At 56.9% G+C, this 27,979-nt stretch overlaps 3 protein-coding genes and 1 non-coding gene across 9 annotated transcripts in view; 3 read left to right on the top strand and 1 right to left on the bottom strand.

The window, feature by feature from the left end:
• The first annotated feature begins 174 nt into the window (after nucleotides 1–174).
• On the top strand, nucleotides 175–10,680 carry EEF2 (eukaryotic translation elongation factor 2). The gene is made up of 15 exons (XM_032712100.1): nucleotides 175–296; nucleotides 1,373–1,587; nucleotides 2,810–2,991; nucleotides 3,079–3,290; nucleotides 4,184–4,362; nucleotides 4,626–4,731; nucleotides 5,003–5,116; nucleotides 5,255–5,393; nucleotides 6,002–6,197; nucleotides 6,392–6,650; nucleotides 7,151–7,258; nucleotides 7,346–7,699; nucleotides 8,615–8,797; nucleotides 9,086–9,218; nucleotides 10,025–10,680. The coding sequence occupies exons 1-15, from the start codon at nucleotides 294–296 to the stop codon at nucleotides 10,216–10,218; spliced, it is 2,577 nt and encodes an 858-aa protein (XP_032567991.1). The 5' UTR covers nucleotides 175–293; the 3' UTR covers nucleotides 10,219–10,680.
• Nucleotides 4,789–4,859, top strand: LOC116799332. The gene has a single exon (XR_004361041.1). It is a non-coding gene; the product is annotated as a small nucleolar RNA SNORD37 (small nucleolar RNA).
• Nucleotides 10,681–11,614: 934 nt separating the features above from the next.
• On the top strand, nucleotides 11,615–19,085 carry DAPK3 (death associated protein kinase 3). 3 transcript variants are annotated; one of them, XM_032712101.1, is made up of 9 exons: nucleotides 11,615–11,691; nucleotides 12,953–13,120; nucleotides 14,121–14,481; nucleotides 16,021–16,150; nucleotides 16,309–16,357; nucleotides 16,507–16,533; nucleotides 16,626–16,778; nucleotides 17,251–17,296; nucleotides 17,471–19,085. In XM_032712101.1, the coding sequence occupies exons 2-9, from the start codon at nucleotides 13,059–13,061 to the stop codon at nucleotides 18,008–18,010; spliced, it is 1,368 nt and encodes a 455-aa protein (XP_032567992.1). In that variant the 5' UTR covers nucleotides 11,615–11,691; nucleotides 12,953–13,058; the 3' UTR covers nucleotides 18,011–19,085. The 3 variants fall into 3 exon arrangements, with proteins under 3 accessions (XP_032567992.1, XP_032567993.1, XP_032567994.1); XM_032712102.1 differs by having other exon boundaries at nucleotides 11,640–11,685; XM_032712103.1 differs by lacking the exon at nucleotides 11,615–11,691 and having other exon boundaries at nucleotides 12,953–13,000; nucleotides 13,067–13,120.
• A 4,041-nt stretch (nucleotides 19,086–23,126) lies between these two features.
• NMRK2 (nicotinamide riboside kinase 2) overlaps nucleotides 23,127–27,979 on the bottom strand; it is a 7,769-nt gene continuing 2,916 nt past the window's right edge. For 2 of the 4 annotated variants that reach the window (XM_032712107.1, XM_032712106.1), the window contains exons 3-8: nucleotides 27,304–27,352; nucleotides 26,867–27,038; nucleotides 24,997–25,068; nucleotides 24,137–24,243; nucleotides 23,607–23,692; nucleotides 23,127–23,514 (exon numbers count right to left, since the gene is read on the bottom strand). In XM_032712107.1, coding sequence (XP_032567998.1) covers nucleotides 23,607–23,692; nucleotides 24,137–24,243; nucleotides 24,997–25,068; nucleotides 26,867–27,038; nucleotides 27,304–27,352 — 486 coding nt within the window. In that variant the 3' untranslated portion in view covers nucleotides 23,127–23,514. The remainder of the gene's footprint in view (nucleotides 23,515–23,606; nucleotides 23,693–24,136; nucleotides 24,244–24,996; nucleotides 25,069–26,866; nucleotides 27,039–27,303; nucleotides 27,353–27,979) is intronic. The other 2 variants (XM_032712104.1, XM_032712105.1) reach the window with 1 other exon arrangement.

The raw sequence follows: 27,979 nt of genomic DNA, 5'->3' as shown, positions 1-27,979 counted from the left end.
GACAACCCGCGTGTTCCCGGCGCGGCGGATCAACCGCCCCCTGCCGCCCTTCACCCCTCACCCCACAAACCTCCCTCCCCGTCCCCTCACCCCACCAAACCATAGAGTCCGGCGGGCAGAGCGGCCCCGGCGCGCAGGCGCCGCGCGCCGGCACCGCCCCCCGCCCTATAAGAGGGGACCGGCTGACGTCAGCGCTCTCTTCCGCCCGCTCTGCGCTCGCCAGCGAGACAGGGCCGAGCCGCCGCCATTGCCGCGCCCCCCCCGCCCCGCAGCATCCGCCGCCATCCGCCACCATGGTGAGCCCCCGCCGCCCGCCGCCGCCACCGGCGCCACCAGCGGCCTCCGCTTCGCCCGCACCGCTGGCGATGGCGCGCCCGCCGCTCCCGCGCGGCCCCGCGCCGCCCGATGCGGCCTGTGCTGCCCGGGCTGGGCCGCGGCGGCGCGGGGAGGGCGGGGCGGGGGGGGGGGGAATGTGGTGGGGCAATGGGGACGCGGAGGGGACGTGTCACCCCCTCCGCGGGGGTGGTGGCGGGGCTGAGGGGAGCGGGAGCGGCCGCGCTGATGTGGCGGCGCGGGGCCGGGGCGCTGCGGTGCGGGCGCTGCCTTATGTAACGCTGCGGGTCGGGCTGGCACCGCCACCGTCACCCCCCCCCCGCTCGCTTTGACAGGAGTTTTGTCCCTCGGAGTCAGTTTAAAGGGGGTTTTGCCCCTCCTGATTCGCTTTGGGATGAGGGGTTGCCCCTCTCGCGTTCGGTTTAGGGTGACAGGTTGCCCCATGGGTTGGGTTTTGAGGGGGTTTTGCCCTCCGGGCTCGGTTTTGAGGGGGTTTTACCCCCCCCGGGTTCAGCGTTGGGGTTGTTTTACCTCCAGGCTTCAGGTGACAAGTTGCCACCTGTGTTCGTTTTTGAGGGGCTTTCCCCCCCTTGGCTCTGTCTTGGCTGAGTTTTACCCCCCAGGGTTTGGTTTAAAAGGGGTTTTGCCCTCCTGAGCTCGCTTTTGAGGAGGTTTTACCTGCCTGGGTTTCGTGTTAGGGGTGTTTTACCTCCAGGCTTCAGGTGACAAGTTGCCACCTGTGTTCGTTTTTGAGGGGCTTTCCCCCTCCTTGGCTCTGTCTTGGCTGAGTTTTGCCCTCCTGGGGTTGGTTTTAAAGGGGTTTTGCCCCCTTTAGCTCAGTTTTGAAGGGTTTTTGCCCCTCAGGTTCAGTTTTGGTGGCCTGAGGCCACGGAGGGGTTGGTGCTGCAGCCCCACTGCAGTGGGTCACGCTGTCACCCGGGCAGAGCCGGCGTCACCGCGAGCACGGGAAGCGTTTGGGGTGGAGATCTGAATTCTTTGGAGTTGCAACAAAGCCAAAATCCCTCTCTGCCCCTTCAAGGTGAACTTCACAGTAGACCAGATACGGGCCATCATGGACAAAAAGGCCAACATCAGGAACATGTCGGTGATCGCCCACGTGGACCACGGCAAGTCCACGCTGACGGACTCCCTGGTGTGCAAGGCCGGGATCATCGCGTCGGCCCGCGCCGGGGAGACCCGCTTCACCGACACCCGCAAGGACGAGCAGGAGCGCTGCATCACCATCAAATCCACGTGAGTTCCCTCCCCTCACCCTCCTCGGGGTCCTCCCTGAGCCCAGCCCCTGGCATTTGAAGTCGTCTTGAGGTGGGAGAAGGTGGCCTCGGGCTGCTCTGGGCCGGTTGAGAAGCTCGGTGAACGCTCAGGAGTGTCTTCAGTGGGATGACAAATGTTGATTAACTTCTGGGCAATCACTGAGGAATTCCTGAGAAATCATGTGAAGCAGGAGCTTCACCCTCCCATTCTAGCCCCAGGGTTGTTGGATGTCCCATGGATGTGAAGTGGAGACTCTTGGTGGCTTTGTCGCCGTGACAGGTGTTGGTTGGCTCCTGGTCAGTCAGTGAGTTCCTTGGGAGATAAATGTGCAGCAGGAGCTTCACCCTTCCATTTTAGCACCAGGATTGTTGGATGTCCAATGGATATGGAGTGGATAGCCTTGGGAGCATCTCTGGTGGGTTTGTCGCCATGACAAAGTGAGGTGACAAGTGTTGGTTGGCTTATGGTCAATCATTGAGCAATTCTTGGGAAATAACGTGAAGCAGGAGCTTCACCTTCCCATTTTAGCTCCAGGATTGGTGGATGTCTTGTGGATGTGGAGTGGAGAGTCTTGGGAGCATCTCTGGTGGCTTTGTTGCCATGACAAGTGTTGGTTGGCTTCTGGTCAATCCTGTAGCTGTTCCTGGGAGATAAATGTGCAGCAGGAGCTTCAGCCTTCCCTTTTAGCCCCAGGATTGTTGGGTGTCCCATGGATGTGGAGCGGAGAGTCTCGGGAGCATTTCTGGTGGCTTTGTCGCCACAGAGGGTTTGAGGACCATGTAAGGCCTGAAAAGGGATGGAGAAGGTGGTTGGGACTGGTAGGAAAAGCCTAAATCCTTGGTTAAAGAAATGGAATCCTCTTTAGGTGCTTGAAAGTGCAGGGATTCATGGAGGAGGTTGGGATTTGTGGACAATATTATGACTTAGGAAAGGCAGATTTTTTAGTCTGTGCTCCTGTTTTCTCCCACACCAACCTCCCAGGAACACACTTCAGGGAATTCTTAAGCCCAGACAGAATCATTTAGGTTGGAAAAGACCTCTAAGGTCGTCCACTCCAACCCTTGACCACCTTGTCAGCTACACCAGAGCACTGAGTGCCACGTCCAGTCGTGGCAGCTGTTGGTGTGGGATAAACTCTTTCTCAGGATTAGGGAAGACTAACGCAGAGATAATAATTTTAACAGCTGTTCCTTTCTTTCAGAGCTATTTCCCTCTTTTATGAGCTCTCTGAGAACGACCTGGCCTTCATCAAGCAGAGCAAGGACGGCTCTGGCTTCTTGATCAACCTGATCGACTCCCCCGGGCACGTGGACTTCTCCTCGGAGGTCACCGCGGCTCTGCGCGTCACCGACGGCGCCCTGGTCGTGGTGGACTGTGTCTCTGGTAAGGCTTTGCCGCCTCCCCGTGCGGCTGGGACGTGGTTTTGGGAGAGTTTGGAGGCAGGGATAACTCATTCCCCGTGCTTGGCAGGCGTGTGCGTGCAGACAGAGACCGTGCTGCGTCAGGCCATCGCCGAGAGGATCAAGCCCGTGCTGATGATGAACAAGATGGACCGGGCGCTGCTGGAGCTGCAGCTGGAGCCAGAGGAGCTCTACCAGACCTTCCAGCGCATCGTGGAGAACGTCAACGTCATCATCTCCACCTATGGAGAGGGAGAGAGCGGCCCCATGGGAAACATCATGGTGAGTGGGTTTGGAATGATCCACCTTGGGGAGTTCGATCCTCAGGAATCCAGTTGCCTCCTCAGGAATTCTTTCTCAAGTGGAGGAGTGAGAGTGGGATATCAAAGATGCCTCAACTCCCTGGGTTTGTGGTGGCTTGGGGCTCTTGTTGGCTTCCCTCCAAAATCTGTTCAAGGCTTGAGCAAATAAAGGCTTTAAATAAAAGAAGGGATTGTTCCCGGAGAGGTTGTGGCTGCTCCGTCCCTGGAAGTGTTCAGGGGCAGGTTGGATGGGTCTTGGAGCAACCTGGAATAGTGGAAGGTGTCCCTGCCCATGGCAGGGGGTTGGAACTGGATGGGCTTTGAGGTCCCTCCCATCCCAAACCATCCTGTGATTCCACAATTTCCTTTCCTAACAAAGAGTGATGTTGTTTTGCCCACATCACATCTGAGTTGGTGGGTGATGCAGGATCCTGCACAGCATCTTTCCCCTGGCTGGCTCCTGGAATGGAAGGCCAGGAGGTGTTTCCCAGCTCCTGCTGGGTTCCTGGGAAAGGGAGCAGGGCTGTTGGATGGAGATTCTAAGGAAGAGCTTGTGCTTTGCTCCTGCTGGGTTCCTGGAGCAGGGCTCTTGGCTGCAATTCTCAGAAGCTTTTGCTTTGCTCCTGCATGCAGGAGATGTCCCTGCTTTCCTGATCTTCCCTGGGAAGGATGGGAATCTTACCTGCACAGGAATTAAGCTGAGTACACACCTGGCTGGAGTGAAGGAAAACCAGTGTAGTTCCGTGGTGCAGAGCTGTCCCCGTGACAGAACCAGTCCAGTGTCCTGAGGCTCCATCTTTGTGCTGGAATGTTGTTTGGGATGGAGGTGGCTGAGGGCTGTTCCTCTAACCCACCTCTCCTGTTCCCTCTCAGATTGATCCCGTGCTGGGGACCGTGGGCTTCGGCTCCGGCCTGCACGGCTGGGCCTTCACCCTCAAGCAGTTTGCTGAGATGTACGTGGCAAAGTTTGCTGCCAAGGGAGATGCCCAGCTGAGCCCCTCCGAGCGTGCCAAGAAAGTAGAAGACATGATGAAGAAGCTCTGGGGAGACAGGTGAGGTGGGATCGTGGCTGGAATTCCGGGTCAGCTCCGCGTGGCTGCAGCCTGACACTGCAGTACGTGGGTAAGGAGGGAGGAGGGTGTGGTTGGGCCTGATTTAACAGGAGTTAATTACGTTTGGGTGAGTGCTGAAAAGCTTAATGAGGGGGAAGGGACAAAGGTGGCACTTCCTCAGCCTGCCCTGAGCAGGCAGAACAAGCCACGTGTCTGGAGCTGAGCTGAGCACTGAGATTTGTCTGATTTCATTCCCTCTCCAGGTACTTTGATCCTGCTACTGGCAAATTCAGCAAATCTGCCACCAGCCCTGATGGAAAGAAACTGCCCAGGACCTTCTGCCAGCTCATCCTTGACCCCATCTTCAAGGTGAGCTCCTCAGGGTTCCGCCCTGGCCGGTGCCTCCCCTTCTCCCGCTTTTCCCCGTGCGTGATGATGGAAAATTTCTTCACTTTGACCTGACTTGTGTTTGATTGAAGAAATTTAACTGTCTGACACATCTTGCTGCTCTGGGGGCAGGTTGGCTGAGTCTCCTTGGAGGGAGGTTGTGTGTGAGCTCAGGGAATTCCCTGCAGAGACGTTGGTGCCGCTGCTCCAAACTGGGTCACGGCGACGCTCCAAGTGCTGCTCTTTGTTGCAGGTTTTTGATGCCATCATGAATTTTAAGAAAGAAGAAGCTGCAAAACTGATTGAGAAACTGGACATCAAGCTGGACAGCGAAGACAAGGACAAGGAGGGCAAACCCCTGCTGAAGGTGAGGCCCGAGTCTTGGGGAGGACATGAGTTGTGTCAACTTAAACCTGTTTGGGTGGGAAGGTGGGAGCTGGGGGAGAAAAGGGGAGTTGAACTGCAGGTTGTGAACGCTCTGACTGGGTCTTGGTGCCCTGCCCAGGCCGTGATGAGGCGGTGGCTGCCCGCTGGAGATGCCCTGCTGCAGATGATCACCATCCACCTGCCTTCCCCCGTCACAGCCCAGAAGTACCGCTGTGAGCTGCTCTACGAGGGCCCCCCCGACGATGAGGCTGCCATAGGTAGGATGAGCCGCTGGTTAGAGCTCCCAGCTTGTTCTCCATGTCTGGAATTCTTGAGGCTGGAGGTTTTTCTTGCATGGATCAAGCAGGCTTAGTGGCTCGCAGCTCTGCTCTGGAGGACTGAGCTGGCTGAGGATGTGGAGAGAAGCCAGAGGCTCCAGCTAAGCCTGGATTTGTTGAAAACCTCTTGGTGATCTTTCATGGAATCCTACAATGGTTTGGGTTGGAGGGGATCTTGAAGGTCATCCAGTCCCACCCCCTGCCCTGGGCAAGGACACCTGCTGGTGTTTCAAACCCTGTCCAGCCTGGCCTTGGACACTTCCAGGGATGGAGCAGCCACAGCTGCTCTACCCAACCTGTGCCAGGGCCTCAGCACCCTCCCAGGGAAGAATTCCTTCCCAATATCCTATCTAACCCTGCCCTCTGGCACTGGGAAGCCATTCCCCCTTCCCCTCTGGTTTGGCCAGTGCCCTGGACAGAACCCCACAGACTGGGGCAGCAGTGGGTGAAGGTCTCCTGTTGGGATTTGGGGGTGTGGGGTCACAGGGGGTGATGCCAGTTCCATCAGTAACTGTGGGCTAAGTTGGTCTCTCCCCTCTTCTTCCCAGGCATTAAGAACTGTGACCCCAAAGGCCCCCTGATGATGTACATCTCTAAAATGGTGCCAACCTCTGACAAAGGCCGTTTCTACGCTTTTGGCCGTGTCTTCTCTGGTCTCGTCTCAACTGGCTTGAAAGTCAGAATCATGGGACCAAACTACACGCCTGGCAAGAAGGAGGATCTGTACCTGAAGCCAATTCAAAGGTTGGTCCTGGCCTGGGGGGTGCTCTGGGCTTCAGGTTGGGTGTTCTGGTGCTGTGTTGGGTCACTTCTCATCTCTGAGGTCTGTCAGGGTGCTTGATTATGGACCTCCAAGTATCTGCTGAACTCCGGGGTGCTGCTGGTGGGATCCTCCTCCCCTTTCCAACCTCACTTAACCCGCCTCTCCCTCTGGGCAGGACCATTCTCATGATGGGCCGCTACGTGGAGCCCATCGAGGACGTGCCTTGCGGCAACATCGTGGGGCTGGTCGGTGTGGACCAGTTCCTGGTGAAGACTGGAACCATCACCACCTTCGAGCACGCCCACAACATGAGGGTCATGAAGTTCAGCGTCAGCCCTGTCGTGCGCGTGGCCGTGGAGGCCAAGAACCCGGCCGACCTGCCCAAGCTGGTGGAGGGGCTGAAGAGACTGGCCAAGTCTGACCCCATGGTGCAGGTGAGTGTCCAGCAGGTCCTGCTGCCTCCCGTGGAGTTTCACAGGATGTTCTGAGTTGGAAGGGACCCACAAGGATCAGGGTCCAACTGATCCGTACAGGGATCAAAGCCACAACCTTGGTGTTGCTACCACCATGTTCTCATCAATTGAGCTCATCTCCAGTCCTGGGTGCACTGGGAGTCCTGATCTCCAGTCCTGGGTGCCCCGGGGGTCCTGATCTCCAGTCCTGGGTGCCCCGGGGGTCCTGATCTCCAGTCCTGGGTGCCCTGGGGGTCCTAATCTCCAGTCCTGGGTGCACTGGCAGTGCTGGCAGGCAAGTCTTGAGTTGAATGTTGGTCCCAGCCCTACCAAAGTGCTGCCTTGCGCCTTGGTGCCGTGTCACCCCCAGATCAGTGGAAGGAGCATCTAAAAGTAGCTGTGAGTCAAACCCAAACAGCAGAGGTGAGAGCGTTGCCCGTGGTGCAGTTTGAAGCCTCACCTGCTGTTCGTGGTCTTTCCAGTGCATCATTGAGGAGTCTGGGGAGCACATCATCGCTGGCGCCGGCGAGCTGCACCTGGAGATCTGCCTGAAGGACCTGGAGGAGGACCACGCCTGCATCCCCATTAAGGTAGGGAGCAGTCAGCGAGCTCGGGGTGGGCGTTGCTGAGCTGCCCTCGGGTGTCTCACCGCCGCTCTCTGCTCCGTGCCCCCTCAGAAATCGGATCCCGTCGTGTCCTACCGCGAGACGGTGAGCGAGGAGTCCAACGTGATGTGCCTTTCCAAGTCCCCCAACAAACACAACAGGCTGTACATGAAGGCCCGGCCCTTCCCCGACGGGCTGGCCGAGGACATCGACAAGGGCGAGGTCTCGGCCCGGCAGGAGCTGAAGCAGCGGGCGCGGTACCTGGCCGAGAAGTACGAGTGGGACGTCACCGAGGCCAGGAAAATCTGGTGCTTTGGGCCCGACGGCACCGGCCCCAACATCCTCACCGACATCACCAAGGGGGTGCAGTACCTCAACGAGATCAAGGACAGCGTGGTGGCCGGCTTCCAGTGGGCCACCAAGGAGGTGAGGGCTGGGTGGCATCGGTGGCTCCTGCGCGTCCTCAAGTGCAAAGAAACTTCTGGGGGAAGTGGTCACACGGCAAAGGAATTTGTAGCTTAAGTGTCTTTTAGGGTGAGTGAAGGTGTAGCAGTTCAGGCACACTGAACCTCAGAAGTTTTCTCCCACCACTGTGAGAAAATCCAGCAGCACAAAGTTCACATTTTAAATGGTTATTGTGCTTTTCAGACAGCAAAATGTAACATCTGGGACAGGAACTGTCCAGGTGAATAACACAACTGGCATCAGAAGGAAAGAAAAGGTGTTCTGAGGGCCAGATCCCTGTTGAGGCTTAGATAATAACTTTTAATAATTTATAATTCATTTAATAATCTATAATAATTTTTTCAGGAGAGGACTCGGAGATAAATTGGCGGGTAGACTGGGAACAGCAAAAAAACCCCAGAAGGGATTAATTTTCCTGTATACTTTAGGTTCATTTCAGTCCAAAGAAGATCCCAAGCCAGCAGCTCTTGTCACATTACTGGGACAAAAATCCGTTTCCCTTGGGCAGATACTTGGAGTTTCAGCACCATGAATGGGGGTTTTAGCACCATAAATGTGTGTCAGCTCTTTTGGCTTGAACCTTGGATCTGATCTGTGAGGATGCTGCTAAAAGTGGCTTCAGGCACATTTGAGGAGCCACAGTGGTGGGACCAGCTGGTCCTTCACACAATCCTTAGGTTGGGACATGCCAACAAAATCCAAGAGTCCAACCTTTTGAAGGCTTGAAGGTTCATCCCTCGGCAGCGAGGTTGAGTGGCCAAGTGGCTCCTTGGTGGGCTTCCTGTTTTAGGAGCTGCTTCCACGGAGCCAAGGGACCGGAACCTCCTGTCTGGGGGTCCCTGAGCTGTTGGTTGAGCCCTCCCTTTGCTTTGCCAGGGGGTGCTGTGCGAGGAGAACATGCGGGCGGTGCGTTTCGACGTGCACGACGTCACCCTGCACGCCGACGCCATCCACCGCGGCGGCGGCCAGATCATCCCCACGGCCCGGCGCTGCCTCTACGCCTGCGTGCTCACCGCCCAGCCCCGCCTCATGGAGCCCATCTACCTGGTGGAGATCCAGGTGAGGAGCCTCCATCACCCCACACACCCCCACAGAGGAGACAGGGAGCTCCCCGTTTCCTGTAAGATCCCGGAGCCGCTGTCGGGGCTCCGGCAGAGTCGATGGACACGGTTGTGTCTCCTCAGAGCATCTTCCCTCTCCCTCTTTCCTTTTACACATCCCAGGATTCCCAGATTTCCATGTGGAAAGTCTCCCAGTGTGAAAACTGCTGGGTTAAATAGAACTGAGGGTCGAGGGGAAGGACAAAGTGAGGAAGGAGTTTGAGGTCCTGACTCTTCTCTCTTGCAGTGCCCGGAGCAGGTGGTTGGTGGCATCTACGGAGTGTTGAACAGGAAGCGTGGCCACGTGTTTGAGGAGACCCAGGTGGCTGGGACCCCCATGTTTGTGGTCAAGGCCTACCTGCCTGTCAACGAGTCCTTTGGTGAGTGTGCCAGTCCTGGAGCCAGCCTGGGGCCAGCCTGGGAGGGAGAGGGAGACCCTTGGGAATGATCAGAGATCATTGAGTCCAGTTGTTCCCCCAGCACTGCCAAGGCCACCACTAACCCGTGTCCCCAAAGTGCCACATCCACACAGCTTTTAAATCCCTCCAGGGATGGGGACTCCACCAGTGCCCTGGGCAGGGGCTTGGCCACCCTTTTGGAGAAGAAACTATTGCTAATATCCAGTCTAACCCTCCCTTGGTGCAACTTCAGGCAGTTTTCTTCTCGTTCCTGGGAGAAAAGACCAAGGTTGCAGAACATTTTGCGTTGGAAGGGACCTTTCAAGGTCATCTCATCCCATCCCCTGCTATAGGCAGGGACATTTCCACTAGCCCAGGTTGCTCCAACCTGGCCTTGGACACATCCAGGGGCAGCCACAGCTTCTCAGGACATCCTGGGCCAGTATCTCATCAATCACCCACAGAGGGAAGAATTTCTTCCCACTATCCCATCTAACCCTGCCCTCTGGCACTGGGAAGCCATTTCCCCTTGTCCTGTCACTCCATCCCTTTTCCAAAGTCCCTCTCCAGCTCTCTTGGAGCCCCTGTAGGCCCTGGAAGGTGCTAGAAGGTCTCCCTGAAGCCTTCTCTCCATCCTCACCTCTTGTTGCAGCTATATTTGACATCTCAGGAGGCTTTCAGGAGCTACTCTGGGTTCCTGTGGTGACGCGGAGCATGGGTTTTACTGGCGGTGACATCAAACCACCACCACCCCTGTCCCACCTCACATCTCCTCTCGTTCCTCCCAGGTTTCACAGCGGATTTGAGGTCCAACACGGGGGGCCAGGCCTTCCCCCAGTGTGTGTTTGACCACTGGCAGATCCTGCCCGGGGACCCCTTCGACAGCACCAGCCGACCCTGCCAGGTGGTCGCCGAGACCCGCAAGCGCAAAGGGCTGAAGGAAGGCATCCCTGCCCTCGACAACTTCCTGGACAAACTCTAATTACACTCATGGAACTCTGGGAGAACGGGGGGAGAAAAAAAATTAATGAATTAATTAGCGTTACCACCCATTGCCGAGGGGGGTAGAGACGCCCGTGAGCACCATCTTGTTAATTAATAGCGATTCGAGACTTCAAATGAGGAAAAAAGAGAGAGAGGAAAGAAAAAAAAAAAAAAAGCCTTATAGGTTTCTGTGTTGCACATGACTCATCTTTGCCATTGTAACTAAAACATCTCCACTAGATTTGCCCAATTCTGTATTTATTTGACTCGAAAAAAAGAAACAAAAAAAACTCGACCGCTGCAGAACGGCCGCTTGAAAACGAGGAGGAAACGGAGTGGGGGGGGAAGAAGGAGGGGGGGGGTGAGGATGCCTTACCTGCAGCGTTGACTGTCCGTCGTGCCCATCGCCGCCTGTATTAGTGCCACTGGAATTAATAAAATTGGATAATGGTGATGAAAATCGTGGGGGTTTTGGGTTGTTTGTGGTGCCCTCTGGTGGGGCGGAGGGGGTGTTGCTCACCTTCCCGAACACCCGCGGCGCTTTCACAGGGGGAGCTGGAGGGCTGACAAGCACAGCAGTGCCTCAACAAAATCTTGTGAGAGACTGAGATGGTTTATGGCTTAAATATCGTTAAAATCACTGAAAGACTCTGAAGAAACAACTGCTCACCGAAGCCATGGTCCTTCCCCAGGCTGAGCCCACCTGCTGCAGGAACTCCCAAGGGACAAGGTGGGAGAAGGGATCATTTCCCCTGCTGTTCCTGTGCCAGGGAGTGCCAAACTGAAGGGCAACAAGGCTGGGGAAGGGACTGGAGCACAATTCCCGTGAGGAGAGGCTGAGGGAGCTGGGGGGGCTCAGCCTGGAGAGGAGGAGGCTGGGGGGCGACCTCATCACTCCCTACAACTCCCTGACAGGAGGGTGTAGGTGGGTATCGGTCTCTTCTCCCAGGCAACCAGCACTAGGACAAGAGGACACAGCCTTAAGCTGCGCCACGGGAGGTTTAGGTTGGACATTAGGAAGAAATTCTTTATAGAGGGAGAGCGATCAGCCATTGGACTGGGCTGCCCAGGGAGGTGGTGGAGTCACCGCCCCTGGAGGTGTTTAAGAGACTGGATGTGCCACTCGATGCCATGGTCTGGGTGACAAGGTGGTGTTGGGTCATGGGTTGGACCGGATGATCTCGGAGGTCTTTTCCAGCCCGGGTGATTGTGTGATTCTGCGGTTCTCTCCTCACAGTTAATTAATTAGTCAAGCGAGAGCCGGCACCTCCCGCAACATCCACCGGGCCGCGAGTGGGCGGGGCTTCGTGAGGGGAGAGGGGCGGGACCAGGTATGGGCGGGGCTTTGGAGAGGAGGCGGGTATTGTCAGCGGTGGGCGTGGCCGGCGGTGGGCGGGGCCGGCGGTGGGCGGGGCCGGCGCTGTGCTGGAATGTGGCGGCGGCGGCGCGGGCGGAGGCGGCCCAGGTTTGGGTGTGTCTGAGGGGGGGTCTCTGAGGGGCGATGTGCGGCCGGGAGGGGGTTTGGGGGCGCGAGAGGGGTGATGGAGAGAGGGTGGGTGGGGTGGGGTGGAGCGGAGGGGGTGGTGGGGGGCTGAGGCCTGTGGGGAAGGGAGGGGAAGGGAGGGATTGGGGGGGCTGTGGGGCTGTGAGGGGCTGTGGGGCGGGAAGGGGATGGGGAGGGATTGGGGGGGGGGCTGTGGGTGTGGGGCCTGTGGGATAGGGAGGGGCTGTGAGGCAGGAAAAGGGGGGGGAGGAATTGGGATGGGGGGGCTGTGGGGCTGGAAGAGGAGGGGTAGGGATTGGGGTGGGGGGTTTTGTGTGAGGCTGGAAAAGGAGGGGTAGGGATTTGGATCTGGGGGGGGTGGCTGTGGGGTAGGAAAGGGATGGGGAGGGATTGACTGGGCTGTGGGGCTGGAAAAGGAGGGGTCGGGATAGGAATGGGGGGGCTTTTGGCCAGGAAAGGAGTGTGGAAGGATCAGAGTTGTGGGTGTGGGTCTGTGGATGTGGGAGAGGCTGTGGGGAATTGGGGTGTGCTGTGGGATTACGAGGCAGAGAGGGATTGGGATTTAGGGGTCTCTGGGTGTGGGGGCTTTGGGGCAGGGAGGGGATTGAGGGTGGGGGACTCTGAGTTTGGGGCTTATGGGACAGGGAGGGGCTGTGGGGGACTGGGGGTGTGGGCTGTGAGGAACTGGGTGGGGGCTCTGAATTTGGGGCTTGTGGGACAGGGAGGGGCTGTGGGGGATTAGGAGGGGGGGCTCTGGGGGCTCAGGGGGTTGCCATGGAATTGGGGATTGTGGGGCAGGGAGGAGCAGTGAAAGATCGATTGGGGTGTGGGGCAGGGAGGGACAATGGGGCTGGGGGCAGGAGGGTGCTGCTGGCTGAGTTGGGGGTTCTCTCCACCACATCTGGGTGTTTCTGGCTGCTTTGGGATCAAGCAAGGCCCACAGCAATGGAGCCCACACAGCCACTGCCCCTTTCCCTTCTGTGTCCCCCCAGTGCATCCCCGCGGGGGTCAGGGGTCCCTACAGGCTTTGGGATGTGATGGGATGGGGGGCACCCTTGGGGTTAATCCCTGGCTCAGCTGCAGCCACCCAGCCTGGGGTCATGTGGCCTGGGGGCTCCTTCCCGGTGTCCTGGGGGTTGGCAGGGACAGGATCCCTGGGACAGGATCCCTGTGCCGGGTGTTGGCCCGAGCTCCCGGGACACAACCCCCCTTTTTCCCGGTACCGCAGATGCTGATCCCCGGCTGCTTCCTGGCTGCTCCCTGACTTCCCCCCTGACTTCCCGTGTTCTCCTCTCGGCATCGCGGCGGCTCCCGCTCCAAACGGCTCCGCAGCCATGTCCACCTTCCGCCAGGAGAGCGTGGAGGACTTCTATGAGATGGGGGAAGAGCTGGGCAGGTGAGGGACGTCCCCCCACACTCTGGGGGGGCTGCACCTCCAGCCAGGAGCTTCCCCGGCTGCTGGACCCCTCGTGGTGCCCCTGTGCCCCCCCTGCCAGCGGCTGTGCCGGGGAGCCGGGCACCTCTGGCAGGGAGAGGTTAAAAAAAGGTGTTAATTAACATTAAAGTTGCTCCTTTTGGAGCTCCAGCTGAGGCTGCCGGGCCGGGGCCAGCCGGCAGCTTCCGGGCCTCGGTGGCTGCTCCTGGCTCTGTGCCCGGGGAGGGATCCAAGGGTGACTCACTGCCTGCAGATGGGATTTAATCATCCGGGATGCAGAGGCGGAGCTGGGGGAGCTGCCTCGGGATCCTCCAGCCCAGCCTCGGCCGTGGCTCCTCCTCGGCCACTGGGAAAAATCCTCGGGCAGCAAAAACGTTTTGGGTCACTTGGGTGGGTTTTGTCTCAAAGCAAAGCAGCTTCCAGGGGTTCCTCCGGGTTCTCTTCCCTCTCAGGGCTGTGCTGTGGATCCTACCTGGGCAAAGCTGATCCCTGCCCTGGGGGGGCTGTGGGTGGCCCCAGCTGTGATCCAGGAATGTATAAAAGTATAAAGGAATCTTGGGTCCAGGTGCAGTTGCTCTGGTTTAAGACATTTCCCCCTCCACCTGCCTTTCCCTTCAGAGCTTTACGGTCCCCCGGGACCACCGGGCTCTGGGATTGGCTCTGGGGACCAACCTGGAGTTTCCTGGCTGGAAAAGAGGGGCTGTTGGGCATCTCACAGCAGCACCTGAACAGCCCAGGGATGGCTTGCAGCTGCCACATTCCTGGGAGGAATTCCTTTCCTCCATCCCAGGAAGCCCCGGGCTTGCTCCAGCAGTGCCGGGGGTGTGTAACGCCTGAGAGCAGATGGGCACCATCTGATCCCAATTCCTGGCAGTCCTGGGAGGAAAAAGTGTGTCCTCCTGCTGTTTCCAAGGATGTGATGAGGGAGCTTCTCACCTCACCTCCTTCCCTCATCCCGCAGCGGCCAATTCGCCATCGTCCGGAAGTGCCGGGAGAGGAAAACGGGCCTGGAATACGCGGCCAAGTTCATCAAGAAGCGCCGGCTGTCGTCCAGCCGCCGGGGCGTGAGCCGGGAGGAGATCGAGAGGGAGGTGGACATCCTGAGGGAGATCCAGCACCCCAACATCATCACCCTGCACGACATCTTCGAGAACAAGACCGACGTGGTGCTCATCCTGGAGCTGGTGTCGGGCGGGGAGCTCTTCGACTTCCTGGCGGAGAAGGAGTCCCTGACGGAGGAGGAGGCCACCCAGTTCCTCAAGCAGATCCTGGACGGGGTGCACTACCTGCACTCCAAGCACATCGCCCACTTCGACCTGAAGGTGAGGGCTGGGAGGGGCAGGGGCCCCGTGCTTGGTGGTGGGAGCAGAGATGAGTTCCCAGGTGAGAGGTCTGGGAGGTGCAGATTCTTCAGAGAACAGGGATGAGCTCCCAGGTGAGGCCTGGAAGATGCAGACACCCCATGTTCATTACTGGGAGCAGGGATGAGCTCCCAGGTGAGGTCTGGGAGGTGCAGATTCCCCAGAGAGCAGGGATGAGCTCCAAGGTGAGGTCTGGGAGGTCCAGATTCCCCAGGAAGCAGGGATGAGCTCCCAGATGAGGTCTGGGAGGTGCAGATTCCCCAGAGAGCAGGGATGAGCTCCCAGGTGAGGTCTGGGAGGTGCAGACACCCCATGTTCATCACTGGGAGCAGGGATGAGTTCCCAAGTGAGGTCTGGGAGGTGCAGATTCCCCAGAGAGCAGGGATGAGCTCCCAGGTGAGGTCTGGGAGGTGCAGATTCTTCAGAGAGCAGGGATGAGCTCCCAGCTGAGGTCTGGGAGGTGCAGATTCCCCAAAGAACAGGGATGAGCTCCAAGGTGAGGTCTGGGAGGTGCAGATTCCTCAGAGAGCAGGGATGAGCTCCCAGATGAGATCTGGGAGGTGCAGATTCTTCAGAGAGCAGGGATGAGCTCCCAGCTGAGGTCTGGGAGGTGCAGATTCTTCAGAGAGCAGGGATGAGCTCCCAGCTGAGGTCTGGGAGATGCAGACACCCCATGTTCATCACTGGGAGCAGGGATGAGCTCCCAGGTGAGGTCTGGGAGATGCAGATTCCCCAGAGAGCAGGGATGAGCTCCCAGATGAGGTCTGGGAGGTCCAGATTCCCCAGGAAGCAGGGATGAGCTCCCAAGTGAGGTCTGGGAGGTGCAGATTCTTCAGAGAGCAGGGATGAGCTCTCAGCTGAGGTCTGGGAGATGCAGACACCCCATGTTCATCACTGGGAGCAGGGATGAGTTCCCAAGTGAGGTCTGGGAGGTGCAGATTCCCCAGAGAGCAGGGATGAGCTCCCAGGCGAGGTCTGGGAGGTGCAGATTCCCCAGAGAGCAGGGATGAGCTCCCAAGTGAGGTCTGGGAGGTGCAGACACCCTGTGCCTGGCACTGGGGAGTGGGAATGTGCTCCCAGGTGACATCTGGGAGGTCCAGATTCCCCAAAGAACAGGGATGAACTCCCAGGTGAGGTCTGGGAGGTGCAGACACCCCATGTTCATCACTGGGAATAGGGATGAACTCCCAGATGAGGTCTGGGAGGTGCAGACACCCCATGTTCATCACTAGGAATAGGGATGAACTCCCAGGTGAGGTCTGGGAGGTGCAGACACCCCATGTTCATCACTGGGAGCAGGGATGAACTCCCAGGTGAGGTCTGGGAGGTGCAGGCGCTGCGGGGAGTGGGAATGAGCTCCCAGGTGAGGTGTGGGAGTCGGTGCTGGGATCTCTCCCAGTTTGAGATCTCTCCCATGTCCTCACCTCTGGAAGGAGGAGCCCAGGGCAGCTCCCAGGGGTGGGTATGTGGGGACAGACCCAACTCCCCCCCCCCCCCCAGCCAGAGAACATCATGCTGCTGGACAAGAACGTGCCAAACCCTCGCATCAAACTCATCGACTTCGGCATCGCCCACAAGATCGAGGCTGGGAATGAATTCAAGAATATCTTTGGGACCCCAGAGTTTGTAGGTGAGACCTGGCTGGCAGCATTCCTGGGGGCTCCTCAGGCTGCTGAAAGCTTTGGATTAATCCCAGAGGGATGCCCAGTGCCACTGCTGGAGTGCATCCATGGGGACAGTTTCCTTCCCCCACAATGAGCCTGTTTTCTCCTCTCTTTCCTCCCAAAGCCCCGGAAATTGTGAATTATGAGCCCCTGGGGCTGGAGGCCGACATGTGGTGAGTGATCCCCCTCCTGAGCCCATTCCCATGGTTCCAGCAGTCCATCCCCTCGTGCCAGTGGATCTCCCCTTGTGCCAAAAGTGCGGGGAGAGGGGCCTGACAGTGCTCTGAGGGGCTTCAGCCTCCTCTTCCTCTCTCTCTTCCAGGAGCATCGGGGTCATCACGTACATCCTGTGAGTACGAGGGAGGTCTGGGGAGGGGTTGGGGCTGCAGGGAGAGCCCCCCACCTCTGGCTGTGGGGTGTCCTAACTTTCTCTCTCCACAGGCTGAGTGGAGCCTCCCCCTTCCTGGGGGAGACAAAGCAGGAGACCCTGACCAACATCTCTGCTGTCAACTACGACTTCGACGAGGAGTATTTCAGCAACACCAGCGAGCTGGCCAAGGACTTCATCCGCCGTCTGCTCGTCAAGGACCCCAAGTGAGGGGTGGGGAGCGGAGCTGGGGGTTCCTCTGGGAGAGGGGACGGTCCCTCCTGCCCAACCCGCTGCAAACAGGCAGCTCCCACACTCCTGCCTGCACTGAGGTTGAGCTCTGAATCCAAAATCTCTCCCCTACATGAGGCATGGGGTGAATTCTGGGATCCCCCCAAGGGTGCAGCAGCTCTGCTGGGGTTTGGGAGGGGTCAGGGGCTGAGTTGAGTCCCCAGGGCTCTGGGGTGGTGGCAGCAGTGGAGCCATGTGGTTGAACGTTGGTCTGGAGGTTCTTCTGCCTGTGTTTGAGGGGTTGGGGGCTGGATGTGGCCCCTGCCTGGGGGGACCCTGAGTGCAGCGAGTTTCTCCGGGCTCATCCAGACCCCAAAGGTGATCACAGGATCTGAGCTGCACTTCCAGGGCTTTAACAGGGAAAGGGAGCTGATCACAGCCCTGATCACAGCCTTGCTGTGTTTGCAGGAAGCGAATGACCATCGCCCAGAGCCTGGAGCACCCTTGGATTAAGGTGAGAACTTAAAGAATTACCACTTTTGGGGTGTCAGACCCCCTCAGGGTGGGGTGGGTGCTGACAGCAGCTCTGTGATCCCCAACCCCCCCGCGGGGGCCGGTTTGGTGCCGGGGCCACCCAGCTCCTGCTGTCCCTGCTGTGTCCCACCCCACGGCCGTGTCCCTCCCGCAGGTGATCAAGAGGAGGAACGTCCGGAACGAGGACAGCTGCAAGAAGCCCGAGCGGCGCCGGCTGAAGACCACGCGCCTCAAGGAGTACACCATCAAGTCCCACTCCAGCATGCCCCCCAACAACACCTACATCAACTTCGAGCGCTTCTCCAAGGTCATGGAGGAGGTGGCGGCGGCCGAGGAGACCCTGCGGGAGCTGGAGAGGAACAAGAAGTCCTTCCAGGAGGACATCGAGGCGCTGCGCTCCATCTACGAGGAGAAGGAGTCGTGGTACAAGGAGGAGAACGAGAGCATCAGCCAGGACCTGCGGCAGATCCGGCAGGAGCTGCAGAAGACGGAGGCGCTGAAGAAGCAGGCGCAGGAGGAGACCAAGAGCGTGGTGCAGGCGGCCAATGGCCTCAAGCGGCGCTACCGCAAGCTGGAGAACCACTACGAGGCCCTGGCCAAGCAGGTGGCCTCGGAGATGAAGTTTGTGGAGGAGCTGGTGTGGTCCATCGAGCAGGAGAAGCAGAGCGGCGACGGCGACGGCAGCATCCGCTAAGCCGGGCGGCTCCGGCCCTTCCCGACGCCCCCCGATCGCCGAGGAGCCTCCGGTCAGTCAGTGTTCCCCGGCTCTGGGGGTCGGTGTGGGGGGGTTGTGCCTCCCTGGAGCCCCCACCTCGGGGGGCTGGGGCTGTGCTCCCCTGGGGTTTGGCTCCTGCGTTGTGGCTCCTGCTTGGCTTGTGGCCCCGGGCTCCTCATCACTCCCACCGTGCTTGGGGACACTTCTCATCACTCCCACCGTGCTTGGGGACACTTCTCATCACTCCCACCGTGCTTGGGGACACTTCTCATCACTCCCACTGTGCTTGGGGACACGTCTCATCACTCCCACTGTGCTTGGGGACACGTCTCATCACTTCCACCACACTTAGGGACGCTTCTCATCATTCCCACACTGCTTAGGGACACTTCTCAACACCCCCACTGTGCTTAGGGACACTCCTCATCACTCTCACCACACTTAGGGACATTTCTCTTCGCTCCCACCGTGCTTGGGGGCACTTCTCATCACTCCCACTGTGCTTGGGGACACTTCTCATCACTTCCACCACACTTAGGGACGCTTCTCATCACTCCCACCGTGCTTAGGGACACTTCTCAACACTCCCACCGTGCTTGGGGACACTCCTCATCACTCCTACTGTGCTTAGGGACACTCCTCATCACTCCCACCACACTTAGGGACACTTCTCAACACTCCCACTTTGCTTAGGGACAATTCTCATCACTCCCACCCTGCTTGGGGACACTTCTCAACACTCCCACTGTGCTTGGGGACACTTTTCATCACTCCCATTGTGCTTGGGGACACTTCTCATCACTCCCTCCACACCTGGGGATGCTCCTTGTCCCATGCAGGTCCCTGAGCTACCCCAGCACGTGGGGGGAGGTTTGATGGGCAGACCCCCCCCTCTGCACTCTGGCAGCAGCCACACACGGGCCGGGACCAAGGACTGATCCCCACGTGGCCCCCTGGGTGACCCCTGGGTGACCCCTGTGCCCCCTGGGGTGCTGCCCCCCCTGTCCCCCAGCCCAGCCTTCACTCTGACCAGAATAAAGGTGTCTGTGTAACGAGGTGGCTGCCTCAGCTCCTGCCATGGGAGAGGGGCAGGGACGTTCTGTGGGGTGACAACCCCTCTGCTGTGCTCCCATCCCAGAGGGATTCCTAAATTTGAGAGGAAAAACGTGGGTTTTTTGCCTTATCAGCCCCAGCAGTGACAGGTGAGCCCACTGTGGGCGTGGAGGGGGCTCTAGGGATGGGTCCCCTCTTGCCTGGACCCCAGTGCAGGTCTGGGGTGCTCAGGGAAGGTTGAGGGATGTTTTGTGGAATTGGAGATGGTCTGTGGGATTTGGGGCTCGGGGAAGGCCCCTGGCTGTGGGGAGGGTCCCAGGGTTTCTGTGGTGTCCCAACACTTTTTCCTAAGGGATCTTCTTTTCCTAGGGGACCAGCCAGATCCCATTTGGTGGGGGGGGGAGTGGGTAGGGCTGGGAAGGGCTGATGGGTTGTGCCATCACTGGCAAGTGGGAAGAGCAGCCGGTGGCTGGACTGTGGGCCCAGCACAGGCCAGACCCCTCCCCTCTCCCCTCCCCTCCTGGGGACAGAGGGGACAAGGTTCACAAACCTTCTGCGGGGCAGGTGCCAGAGCCTGGGAGGGGCTTTTCCTCTGGGAGGGGCTTTTCCTCTGGAAAGGGCTTTCCTCTGGGAGGGGCTTTTCCTCTGGGATCACCAGGGGCTTTCTGGCTGCCCGTGGCCCCGGAGCCAAGATGCAGCTGAATTTGATCGGGGGGAATCACCAGCAAATCCCAGGGGTGGCTGGCAGGCGTCCCCCTGGCTGGCCACGCTGGGCCGGGGGGGCTGTGGTGGCTTCACCCCCGGCTCAGCTCCGGGCCCAGGGGCTTGGCTCCATTTAGGATTTATTTGTGGCTCCCTGGGGGTCTGGAGGGGCCATGCCCCGTGTCCCTGTCCCTTGCTGACGTCCCCACGGGTGTAGGTTTCATCCCAACCCGTGGGCCACGTGGACCTGCTGGGAATTTGATCCGCCCTGGTTTTCCGTGCCAAGGCACTCGGCTCCCAGGGGGTGACGCATGACCGGGGCTGTCCCGGTGTCCCAGGGCTGTGCCACCTCCCTGGGCACACATCCCCTGGGCTGCAGCAGGGATCTGACCGTGGTGGGCAACACCAGAGCCTGGCTGGGGGGCTTGGAATCACCGTCTTCCCTCTGGATTCTGCATCCCAGGGCTCCGGGGTGCGGATTCAGCTGGAGCCGCGGCCATTTGATCCGCTGCTCCGTCACCAGGGTGAGAGGATGTGTGGAAATCCTGGAGCACCGGCTGTTCCCGACCCTGCAAAGTTCACATAGTGCAAAGGCTTCCCGGATTCTCCTCGTGCCCAAGGGGTTTGGTTTCACGCTCCCAAAAAACTCTTGGAAGTCACCGGTCATTCAGCCCGGCCCGGGAGGTGCCCTGCCCTGGGGAGGGAGCAGCAAGGGGGGGGGGTGGTTCTCAGCAAGGGGGGATGCACAAAAAAACCCCACAAAATAATTTTTAAAAAGCAGGATTTGGGGTGTTCCGGTGCTGCCACAGCTGCAGAAAGAGGGGGAAAGAAGGGATTTGCTGGGGAGAAAGTGTCCAGGAGGTGAAATACTGCCAGGAAGGTGGGATGGGAGGAAGCTGAGGGAGCTGGGGGGGCTCAGCCTGGAGAAAAGGAGGCTCAGGGGGGACCTTCTGGCTCTGCAACTCCCTGACAGGAGGGGGAAGCCCTGCTGGGCTCTGCTCCTAGGGAACAAGGGGCAGGACGAGAGGAAACAGCCTCAAGCTGTGCCAGGGGAGGTTTAGGTTGGATATGAGGGAAAATTTCTTTATGGAAGGGGTGGTCAGGCACTGGAAAAGGATGCCCAGGGCAGTGGTGGAGTCCCCATCCCTGCAGGGATTTAAAAGCCGTGTGGATGTGGCCCCTGGGGACATGGATTAGTGGTGGCCTTGGCAGTGCTGGAGGAACTCTTGGATTTGATGGTCTTAGAGGGCTTCTCAAGCTCAACAATTCCATGATTTCGTGATTCTGCAAATATTAAACCCCTTAGGAAGTCGTGTCGTGCTCGGAGCTGAGGGGATGTGCTGCTCCCGTGAGATTCCGGTGCTGGAATCTCAGGATGTTCTGCCTCCATTCCCCTCCTTGCAGCCAGAGCTGACACCACCCTGGGATGTTTCGTTCTCTGTGATCAGACAATACCAAAATGCCTTTTTTAGGCTTTAATTCCCGCTTCCCAGAGCCTGGTGGGAGGCGGGAGCGAGGCTTTTTTTTCCCTTATAAGTCTTCCCAAAATCCAAACAAGTCCCGCACGGCTTCAACCAACCCGTGAACACGCAGGAAACCCCCCACAGAAACTCCGAGCTGCATCCCACTGGATTCTCTTTTCCTGCCAGGGAGCTGAGCTGTAGCCAATCCGTGGGAAATGCTCCGTGTGCTGGTGTCCAACGGATGCAGGAACGTGGGTGACAGGTCACGGTGTGGGTGACAGGGCGCAGCGGGGTGTCCTTGGCCGGGGTGTTCCTCAGCCCTGGAATGGTGTAATCAGAGTGGTGTGGGTCTCCCCAGGCACGCTCAGGGCTGGGAATAGCCTGGGGAATCCAGGGGGATTCCAGAGGGATCCACATCTCCCTCTGAGCCTGGCATCCCCGCTCCAGAAAATAATCGGGAGCAAGACAAGGCCGAGGTGATGGATGTGGCTCCCCTGCGGCTGCTGAAAACACCCCCTGGAACAGGGTGGGGGTTTTGGGTGATTCCTCACTACTCTGTGGCAGCTGCTTTTCCAGAGCACTGTCTCTAACTCAGGCCCCAAAATCTTGGGAAGGGACCCGCCAGCTAAGTTATTCCAGTGGCTGTGGAGCTCATCCCTTTGTACTGACAGGGCACTGCACGTGCTCAGGGACATCATTCCCTGGGCACTGCTGCTTTTAGCCACTGTATTCCCAGAGAATCAGCACATTTTGGGGTGCTCCACCTCACCCCGGTGTTAATTAACCTGCTCAGCTAATTACAGTGGTGTGGACTGTCAGAGTGAGCCAAGGACACCCCAGGGCTGCCCTGGAGTTGTCCCCTAAGGCTCAGGAGTAGATCCCGCCTGGAATGGGCTCCCCCAGGCCCTGGACGTGTGTGTCCATGGTTTGAACACATCCCACTCTCCTCCTGTGGGACTCAGGAGGTCTCCAGCACCCACCAGGTGCTGGGAATAGCCTGGGGAATCCAGGGGGATTCCAGAGGGATCCACATCTCCTTCTGAGCATGGCATGCCCGCTCCAGAAAATAACTGGAAAAAGGGGGGTGGTGTCGTGTTTTGGGGGAGTTCCGTGCCCTTTTCTGACAGATCAATTAAATCAGGACCTCAGAAGTAGATTTAAGTGGATTTTTACTGAATTTGAGAGATGGTATTGCAAACAATAGGTCTTCAGCACCCACCAGGTGTCCAGAGGAGGAATCCCAGGCTGGAATTCACACCCACAGGGAGTTAAGGACCACAAACAGCCCCCACTGGAGCCCTGAGGGGGTCTCAGTGCTGCTCCTTCCAAACTGAAATTCGGGTGGTGGTTTAGTGTGAACTCCTGAAATGTTTCCTAAGGGAGCACAGTTCTAAGTTCTCATCCCATGAGAAATCCCACCGGCTCACCTTGAATTCCCAGGGCCATTCCCACCTCATTGGGGGCCCATTGGGAGCCCCCCAAACCCAACCAGGGCCATTCCCACCTTGCTGGGGGCCCGTCAGGAGCCCCCAAACCCAACCAGGGCCATTCCCACCTCGCTGGGGCCCCGTCAGAAGCCCCCAAACCCAACCAGGGCCATTCCCACCTCGCTGGGGGCCTGTTGGGAGCCCCTCAAACCCAACCAGGGCCATTCTCACCTTGCTGGGGCCCCATCAGGAGCCCCCAAACCCAACCAGGGCCATTCCCACCTCATTGGGGGCCCTGTTGTGAGCCCCCAAACCCAACCAGCGACACGAGGGGGGAAGCTCTGAGGCCACCCAGGGCTGGGATTTCAAACACACAACGAAAAAAGGGGGGTGAGTGTCGTGTTTTGGGGGAGTTTCGTGCCCAGATGAATTAAATCAGGACCTCAGAGGGAGATTTAAGTGGATTTTTACTGAATGTGAGAGATGATATTACAAACAAGCCGTTGCCTGAAGCCTTTTTGTCTGCAGGAGCGGGAGATCCGTTGTTTTCCCGGCGCAGCTCTGCTTGTTCTGCTATAAAAATGCTTTTCCAACTTCTCTTTGGAATATAAAATAATTAAAAAAAACCAAACAAAACAACAAAACAAAACCAAAAAAACCCACCAAGGCCATCCTTGTCCGTGGGGTTGGGAATAAGTTATCCTCAGTTTTCAATTATATACAGAAGGGACTTGCCAAAGGGCAGTGGGAGAAGAGTTTCCACAAATAAACCCTCCTTCCCACTTCCAAGTATTATTTACATCGGGCTGTACACGGGTCTTCCAGGTCTTCCCAGACCCTGGAAAGCAAGAAGGGAAAGGATGAGTGTCCAAGGTGTTTCCAGCATGATCCCCCCCCTGTTCCAGCCCTCCCAGGAGGTATTTGATTTACCTATGAGCAATTTAAAAGCTTGTTGTGAATATCTTCAAAGACTTGGTTGTACAGTTCTTCCCTCGACTTCAGGCCATCCAAATAAACTGGGGAAAAATAAAAAAAAAGCTGGAGTCAGGCTGGAGGTTTCCATCAGGAAGAGATTTTGGGAGATTAGTTTTAAATATTAGCTTTAAAATATTTCAGATTTTATCGGCCCCGATGACAACTTGGTTTTTTTATTGGAAAAAAACAACCACCCCCAAAACAGAACATCCTGCGAAATCCTTATTCCATTATAAAGAATTCCTGCTCTTTATTTATTTATTTTTTTTAATCCCTTATAAGTCCTCAGGGCATGAAGCAAAGGGAATGAGTTCCCAGCTATAAAACTGCCTGTATTTATCCAGACAAACGGGGCCAGGGTTACAACTCGGGAGTAAAAATAGGACTTTGCATCATTACAGCCGAGGTTTTCTTGGATTGAATCACCCAATTCCTTAAATTCCCCAACTCCAAGGCCGAAGGATTTGTGTCTGGGGAGAACTTACCAACATCCACACCACAGTCCTCCATCTCCTTCCTGTGTTTCAAGTACATGGGCCAGACGTGTCCGTCGAAGAGGCCGGGGGGGTCGGGAACGGTGTAATTCCGTGTGCTGGGAATGACAGCATGGAAAGGGAATGTCACGGTGATCCAACAGCTGCTCCGTGGTGGTCATGGAAAAGCTGATTGTCTGATTGTCACGGGCCTGTTCCTCGTGGATTGGAGCAAAGGAGGCTCAGGGGGGACCTTCTGGCTCTCCACAAATCCCTGACAGGAGGGGGGAGCTGGCGGGAGGTCGGGCTCTGCTCCCAGGGGACAGGGCGAGAAGGAACAGCCTCACGTTGCACCAGAGGGGGTTTAAATTGGAGATTAGGCACAAAAAATTCATGGAAAGGGTTGTGAAGCGTTGGAAAGGCTGCCCAGGGCAGTGGTGGAGGCACCATCCCTGGGAGTGTCCAAGAACATGCAGAGGTGGCCCTTGGGGACACGGGGGAGTGACGGACACGGTGATGGTTGGACTCGACCTCAGGGGTCGTTCCCGACCTCAGCGATTCGGTGACTCTGAGTTTAGCACCTGAAAGTCTCTTTTCTCCACTTTTTTCCAAATTTCTCACTCTAAACACCAATACCTCCCATCCATTGTGGGCTCCAAATCCCTGGAAGTGTCCAAGGCCAGGTTGGACGGGGCTTGGAGCAACCTGGGCTAGCGAAAGGTGTCCCTGCCCGGGGCGGGGGGGTGGAATCAAACAATCTCTAAGGTCCCTTCCAACCAAACCATCCCATGATTCCATGATTAAGAGCAAGGTAAAGGGATCTTTCCTTCAGCAGGAAGAAGGATTAGGTTGACACCAAAGAACCTTCTCACCTTCTCCTCCTCTTGCACTCGTCGTACGGCACCGCCAGGTAGTAACGGATGTCAAACAGGTCTATCAGTGGTCTGAGGGAGGGGAGAGAGAAAAAATGTGGATTATCTAATTTTTAATGACAGAGAAAAGTGTTAAATCACCCCAAAATCTCTCTGCCTCTCTGGGGTTTGTGTCTGTTGAAGACAACCCAGGTGTGAGTTCTTTCCTCATGGGCAGTGGGTTTGTTGGTTGGTATAAACCGTGGAGAAGGTGTTTTTTCTGAAGGTCAGAATGGCAAGGGAGGGGCTTTTCCCACCCAAATACCTGCCACTAATCCTGAGGAGGATCACACAGGATCCTGTGGGGGATCAGACACCAGGCTGGGAACCCTGGCTCCTTCCAGATCCTTCCAAACTCAGCGTGCAGGAACCCAAAGCTGTGATTCACCAACCAAACCAAATCAAACCCTGGGGCTGTGAGAATATGCAGCAAAATCTGGGACAAGGCAACTCCTTGGCTCACTCATGGAAGTGTCCAAGGCCAGCTTGGACAGGGCTTGGAGCAACCTGGTCTAGTGGAAGGTGTCCCTGCCCAGAGCAGGGACTTGGAACTGGACGAGCTTTAATGTCCCTTCCAACCCAGGGGAAAGAGGAACAAGGGGAAATGGCCTCGAGCTGTGCCAGGGGAGGGTCAGATTGGACATCAGAGGGAATTTCCTCATGGAAAGGGTGGTCAGGCATTGGAAGGGGCTGCCCAGGGGGGTTTGGAGTCCCCAACCCTGGAGGTGTCCGAGGAAGGACTGAACGTGGCCCTCAGTGCTCTGGGCTGGGGGACAGGGTGGGGCACAGGTTGGACTTTGTGGGCTGGGAGGGCTTTTCCAACCTCAGCAATTCCATGAAGCTCCAGTTTGGGTGGTGGAATATTCCCTCTGGGCAAAGGAAAGGCTGTGGGAACAGGGCTGAGCATTTCAGGGGTGTTTTTGTCCTTCAGGAGACACCAGAGTTGCTCCCTGGGGAGAGGCCAGGAGCAGGAGGCCCTTTGCCAGCCCCATCTCCAGTTGGCCATTCCTGGCAGGATTAATCCCAGGCTGCCTCCATGTTCCCCCCAGTTTGGGAAGCTGGGATGGTGCTGTCTTGTCTGGTACAGCCTGTAACAGCTCCAGCTTTGCCAAGTGTCACAAACAGCTCCTTCTCCTGAAAGGATTTTGTCAACAAAACTCCACTTTGGAGCCAAGAACGCTTCTCTCACCACGTCTGCTGGGGGTGATTGGCTGAAGTTTATATATTTAGCTATTGGAATTTTTCTCTCTCTCTCTCTCTCTCTCTCCCCTGCCAGTTCTGCCTCCCCTTCTTCCTGCCAAGAATTTCCCTGCCCTGCATAAAAAAGGCAAAAAACAGGGTGATCTTCGCTGCGATGTTCACTCGCAATCCTGGAGAGGGTTGGGTTGGAAGGGATCTTAAACCCATCTCATCCCACCCCATGTCCCAGGTTGCTCCAAGTCCTGTCCAACCTGGCCTTGAAGTTACCTAATTATTAAGCTCAGTTTAGCCAGTGAGAGAACTGTTCCTGAATTCCAGGAGAGGTCCCAAGCAGTGAATTGTTGATCTCCTTGTCCTCATCCATGAGCTTTCGGGGTGGGGGTGAGGGGGATTCCAGCTCAAATCTTGGTCTAAACCCCCCCCCCCGGAGTTTTAGAAAAACTCACATTATCCCCTTAATTTTTTTTCAGCGTTTAGGGATTAATTTTTTTACGTTTTCCAGCAAAAACTCTTCGGGGTGAGAATTCAGAACAAGGCAGGGGGTTAGTAAAAAAAAAAAAAAAAAAGGAGTTTTTAGCTGTGGCACCAGGGACCTTCCCTGGCAAACCACGGATAGTTCCCCAAACCTTACTTGTAATTATAAAGCAGGAAGCCTTCAATGACCAATATATGGATATCTTGGGATGTTGGCTCTTTAGAGCCAGGTGTGACATTCACCCCGTGGGAACGGGCAAACTTCACTGGGTTCTCAATCCAGGCCCGCACCGTGCTCACCATTGCCTCCATATCCAGGGAATCCAACACTGGATCGGGAGAAAGGGGGGGTGGGGGGTGGGGAAAAAGGAGACAGGATCAAAACACCGCGAAACCGCACGGGAAAGAGTCAAAACAACAACGAAAAAAAAAAAATAAACAACAGGATGAATTTGTAGGAATTAACAGAAATTTTACCGTTAAGGCTTTTTTTTTTTTTTTTTTAATAATTAAAAAAAAAAAAAAAAAAAGAAAAGGAATACTTAGGAAAAAAAAATATACATTACTGCATCCTATAGGGAACACTGCTCTTACCATCCCATTGTTTAAAGCCGTCTTCCCCGACTTCTATTTGATCTTGTGGCTGAAATATAGTGAGCAATAAAACATTGCTGCAACCTCAGCGTGATCAGTTCCCTGCGAGCCGATCAGCACAGACCCCCTCCGGGCAACGTGTGAACATTTCCATTCCCGTGTCTCTCTCTCTCACCAACCCCAAGAGCTCGGAAAAGTTTGGCCCTGGCTCGGGCGAACCGGCTTTGGATAAAAGGCTCTGAGCTTAAATCCCCTGATGGGGTGTTAGTAAAAAGATAGAGATCGATCTTTAAGGATTTGAAATGCAAATATAGTGTTAAGTTTAAGTGCTAAAAGTCGCGTTTTACAATAGGTGTTTTAACTCTAATGAAAATGCAGGACAGTTACAGCTTTGCTCGTGTTCACAGGAGGGAGAAGTTACAGATCTTTGTGGGATAATAAACACAATTCCTCCTCCAAGGGCTCCTGTGTGACCAAATCCGTGCAGGAGGCTCCTGGCAAAGCTTTTCCAAAGGAATATCTCGCTCTGCTTGGCACCTGCTCCTGTGAGGGCAGGACAGACCCAGCTGGAGCACCTCATGTTTTAGGGGGTGACACAGAACTGCTCCAAGTACATTCCTGCATCTCTTGGATTTCCACGTGGGATACTGTCATTCCCAAGGAACGGTGCAGTGCT

This window comes from Chiroxiphia lanceolata, chromosome 27, assembly GCF_009829145.1.
Source record: "Chiroxiphia lanceolata isolate bChiLan1 chromosome 27, bChiLan1.pri, whole genome shotgun sequence".
NCBI lineage: Eukaryota > Metazoa > Chordata > Aves > Passeriformes > Pipridae > Chiroxiphia > Chiroxiphia lanceolata.
The sequence above is the reverse complement of the archived record's forward strand: the minus strand, read 5'-3'. Positions and strand labels throughout refer to the sequence as shown.

Bases quoted from the DNA above. Each gene is read 5' to 3' on its own strand.
- EEF2 (XM_032712100.1), top strand. The intron at 6,651-7,150 runs GTGAGTGTCCAG...TGGTCTTTCCAG, and splicing joins AGTCTGACCCCATGGTGCAG to TGCATCATTGAGGAGTCTGG. The intron at 7,700-8,614 runs GTGAGGGCTGGG...TTGCTTTGCCAG, and splicing joins TCCAGTGGGCCACCAAGGAG to GGGGTGCTGTGCGAGGAGAA.
- DAPK3 (XM_032712101.1), top strand. From the start codon at position 13,059: ATGTCCACCTTCCGCCAGGAGAGCGTGGAGGACTTCTATGAGATGGGG. The intron at 16,358-16,506 runs GTGAGTGATCCC...TCTCTCTTCCAG, and splicing joins GGGCTGGAGGCCGACATGTG to GAGCATCGGGGTCATCACGT. The intron at 16,534-16,625 runs GTGAGTACGAGG...CTCTCTCCACAG, and splicing joins GGGGTCATCACGTACATCCT to GCTGAGTGGAGCCTCCCCCT.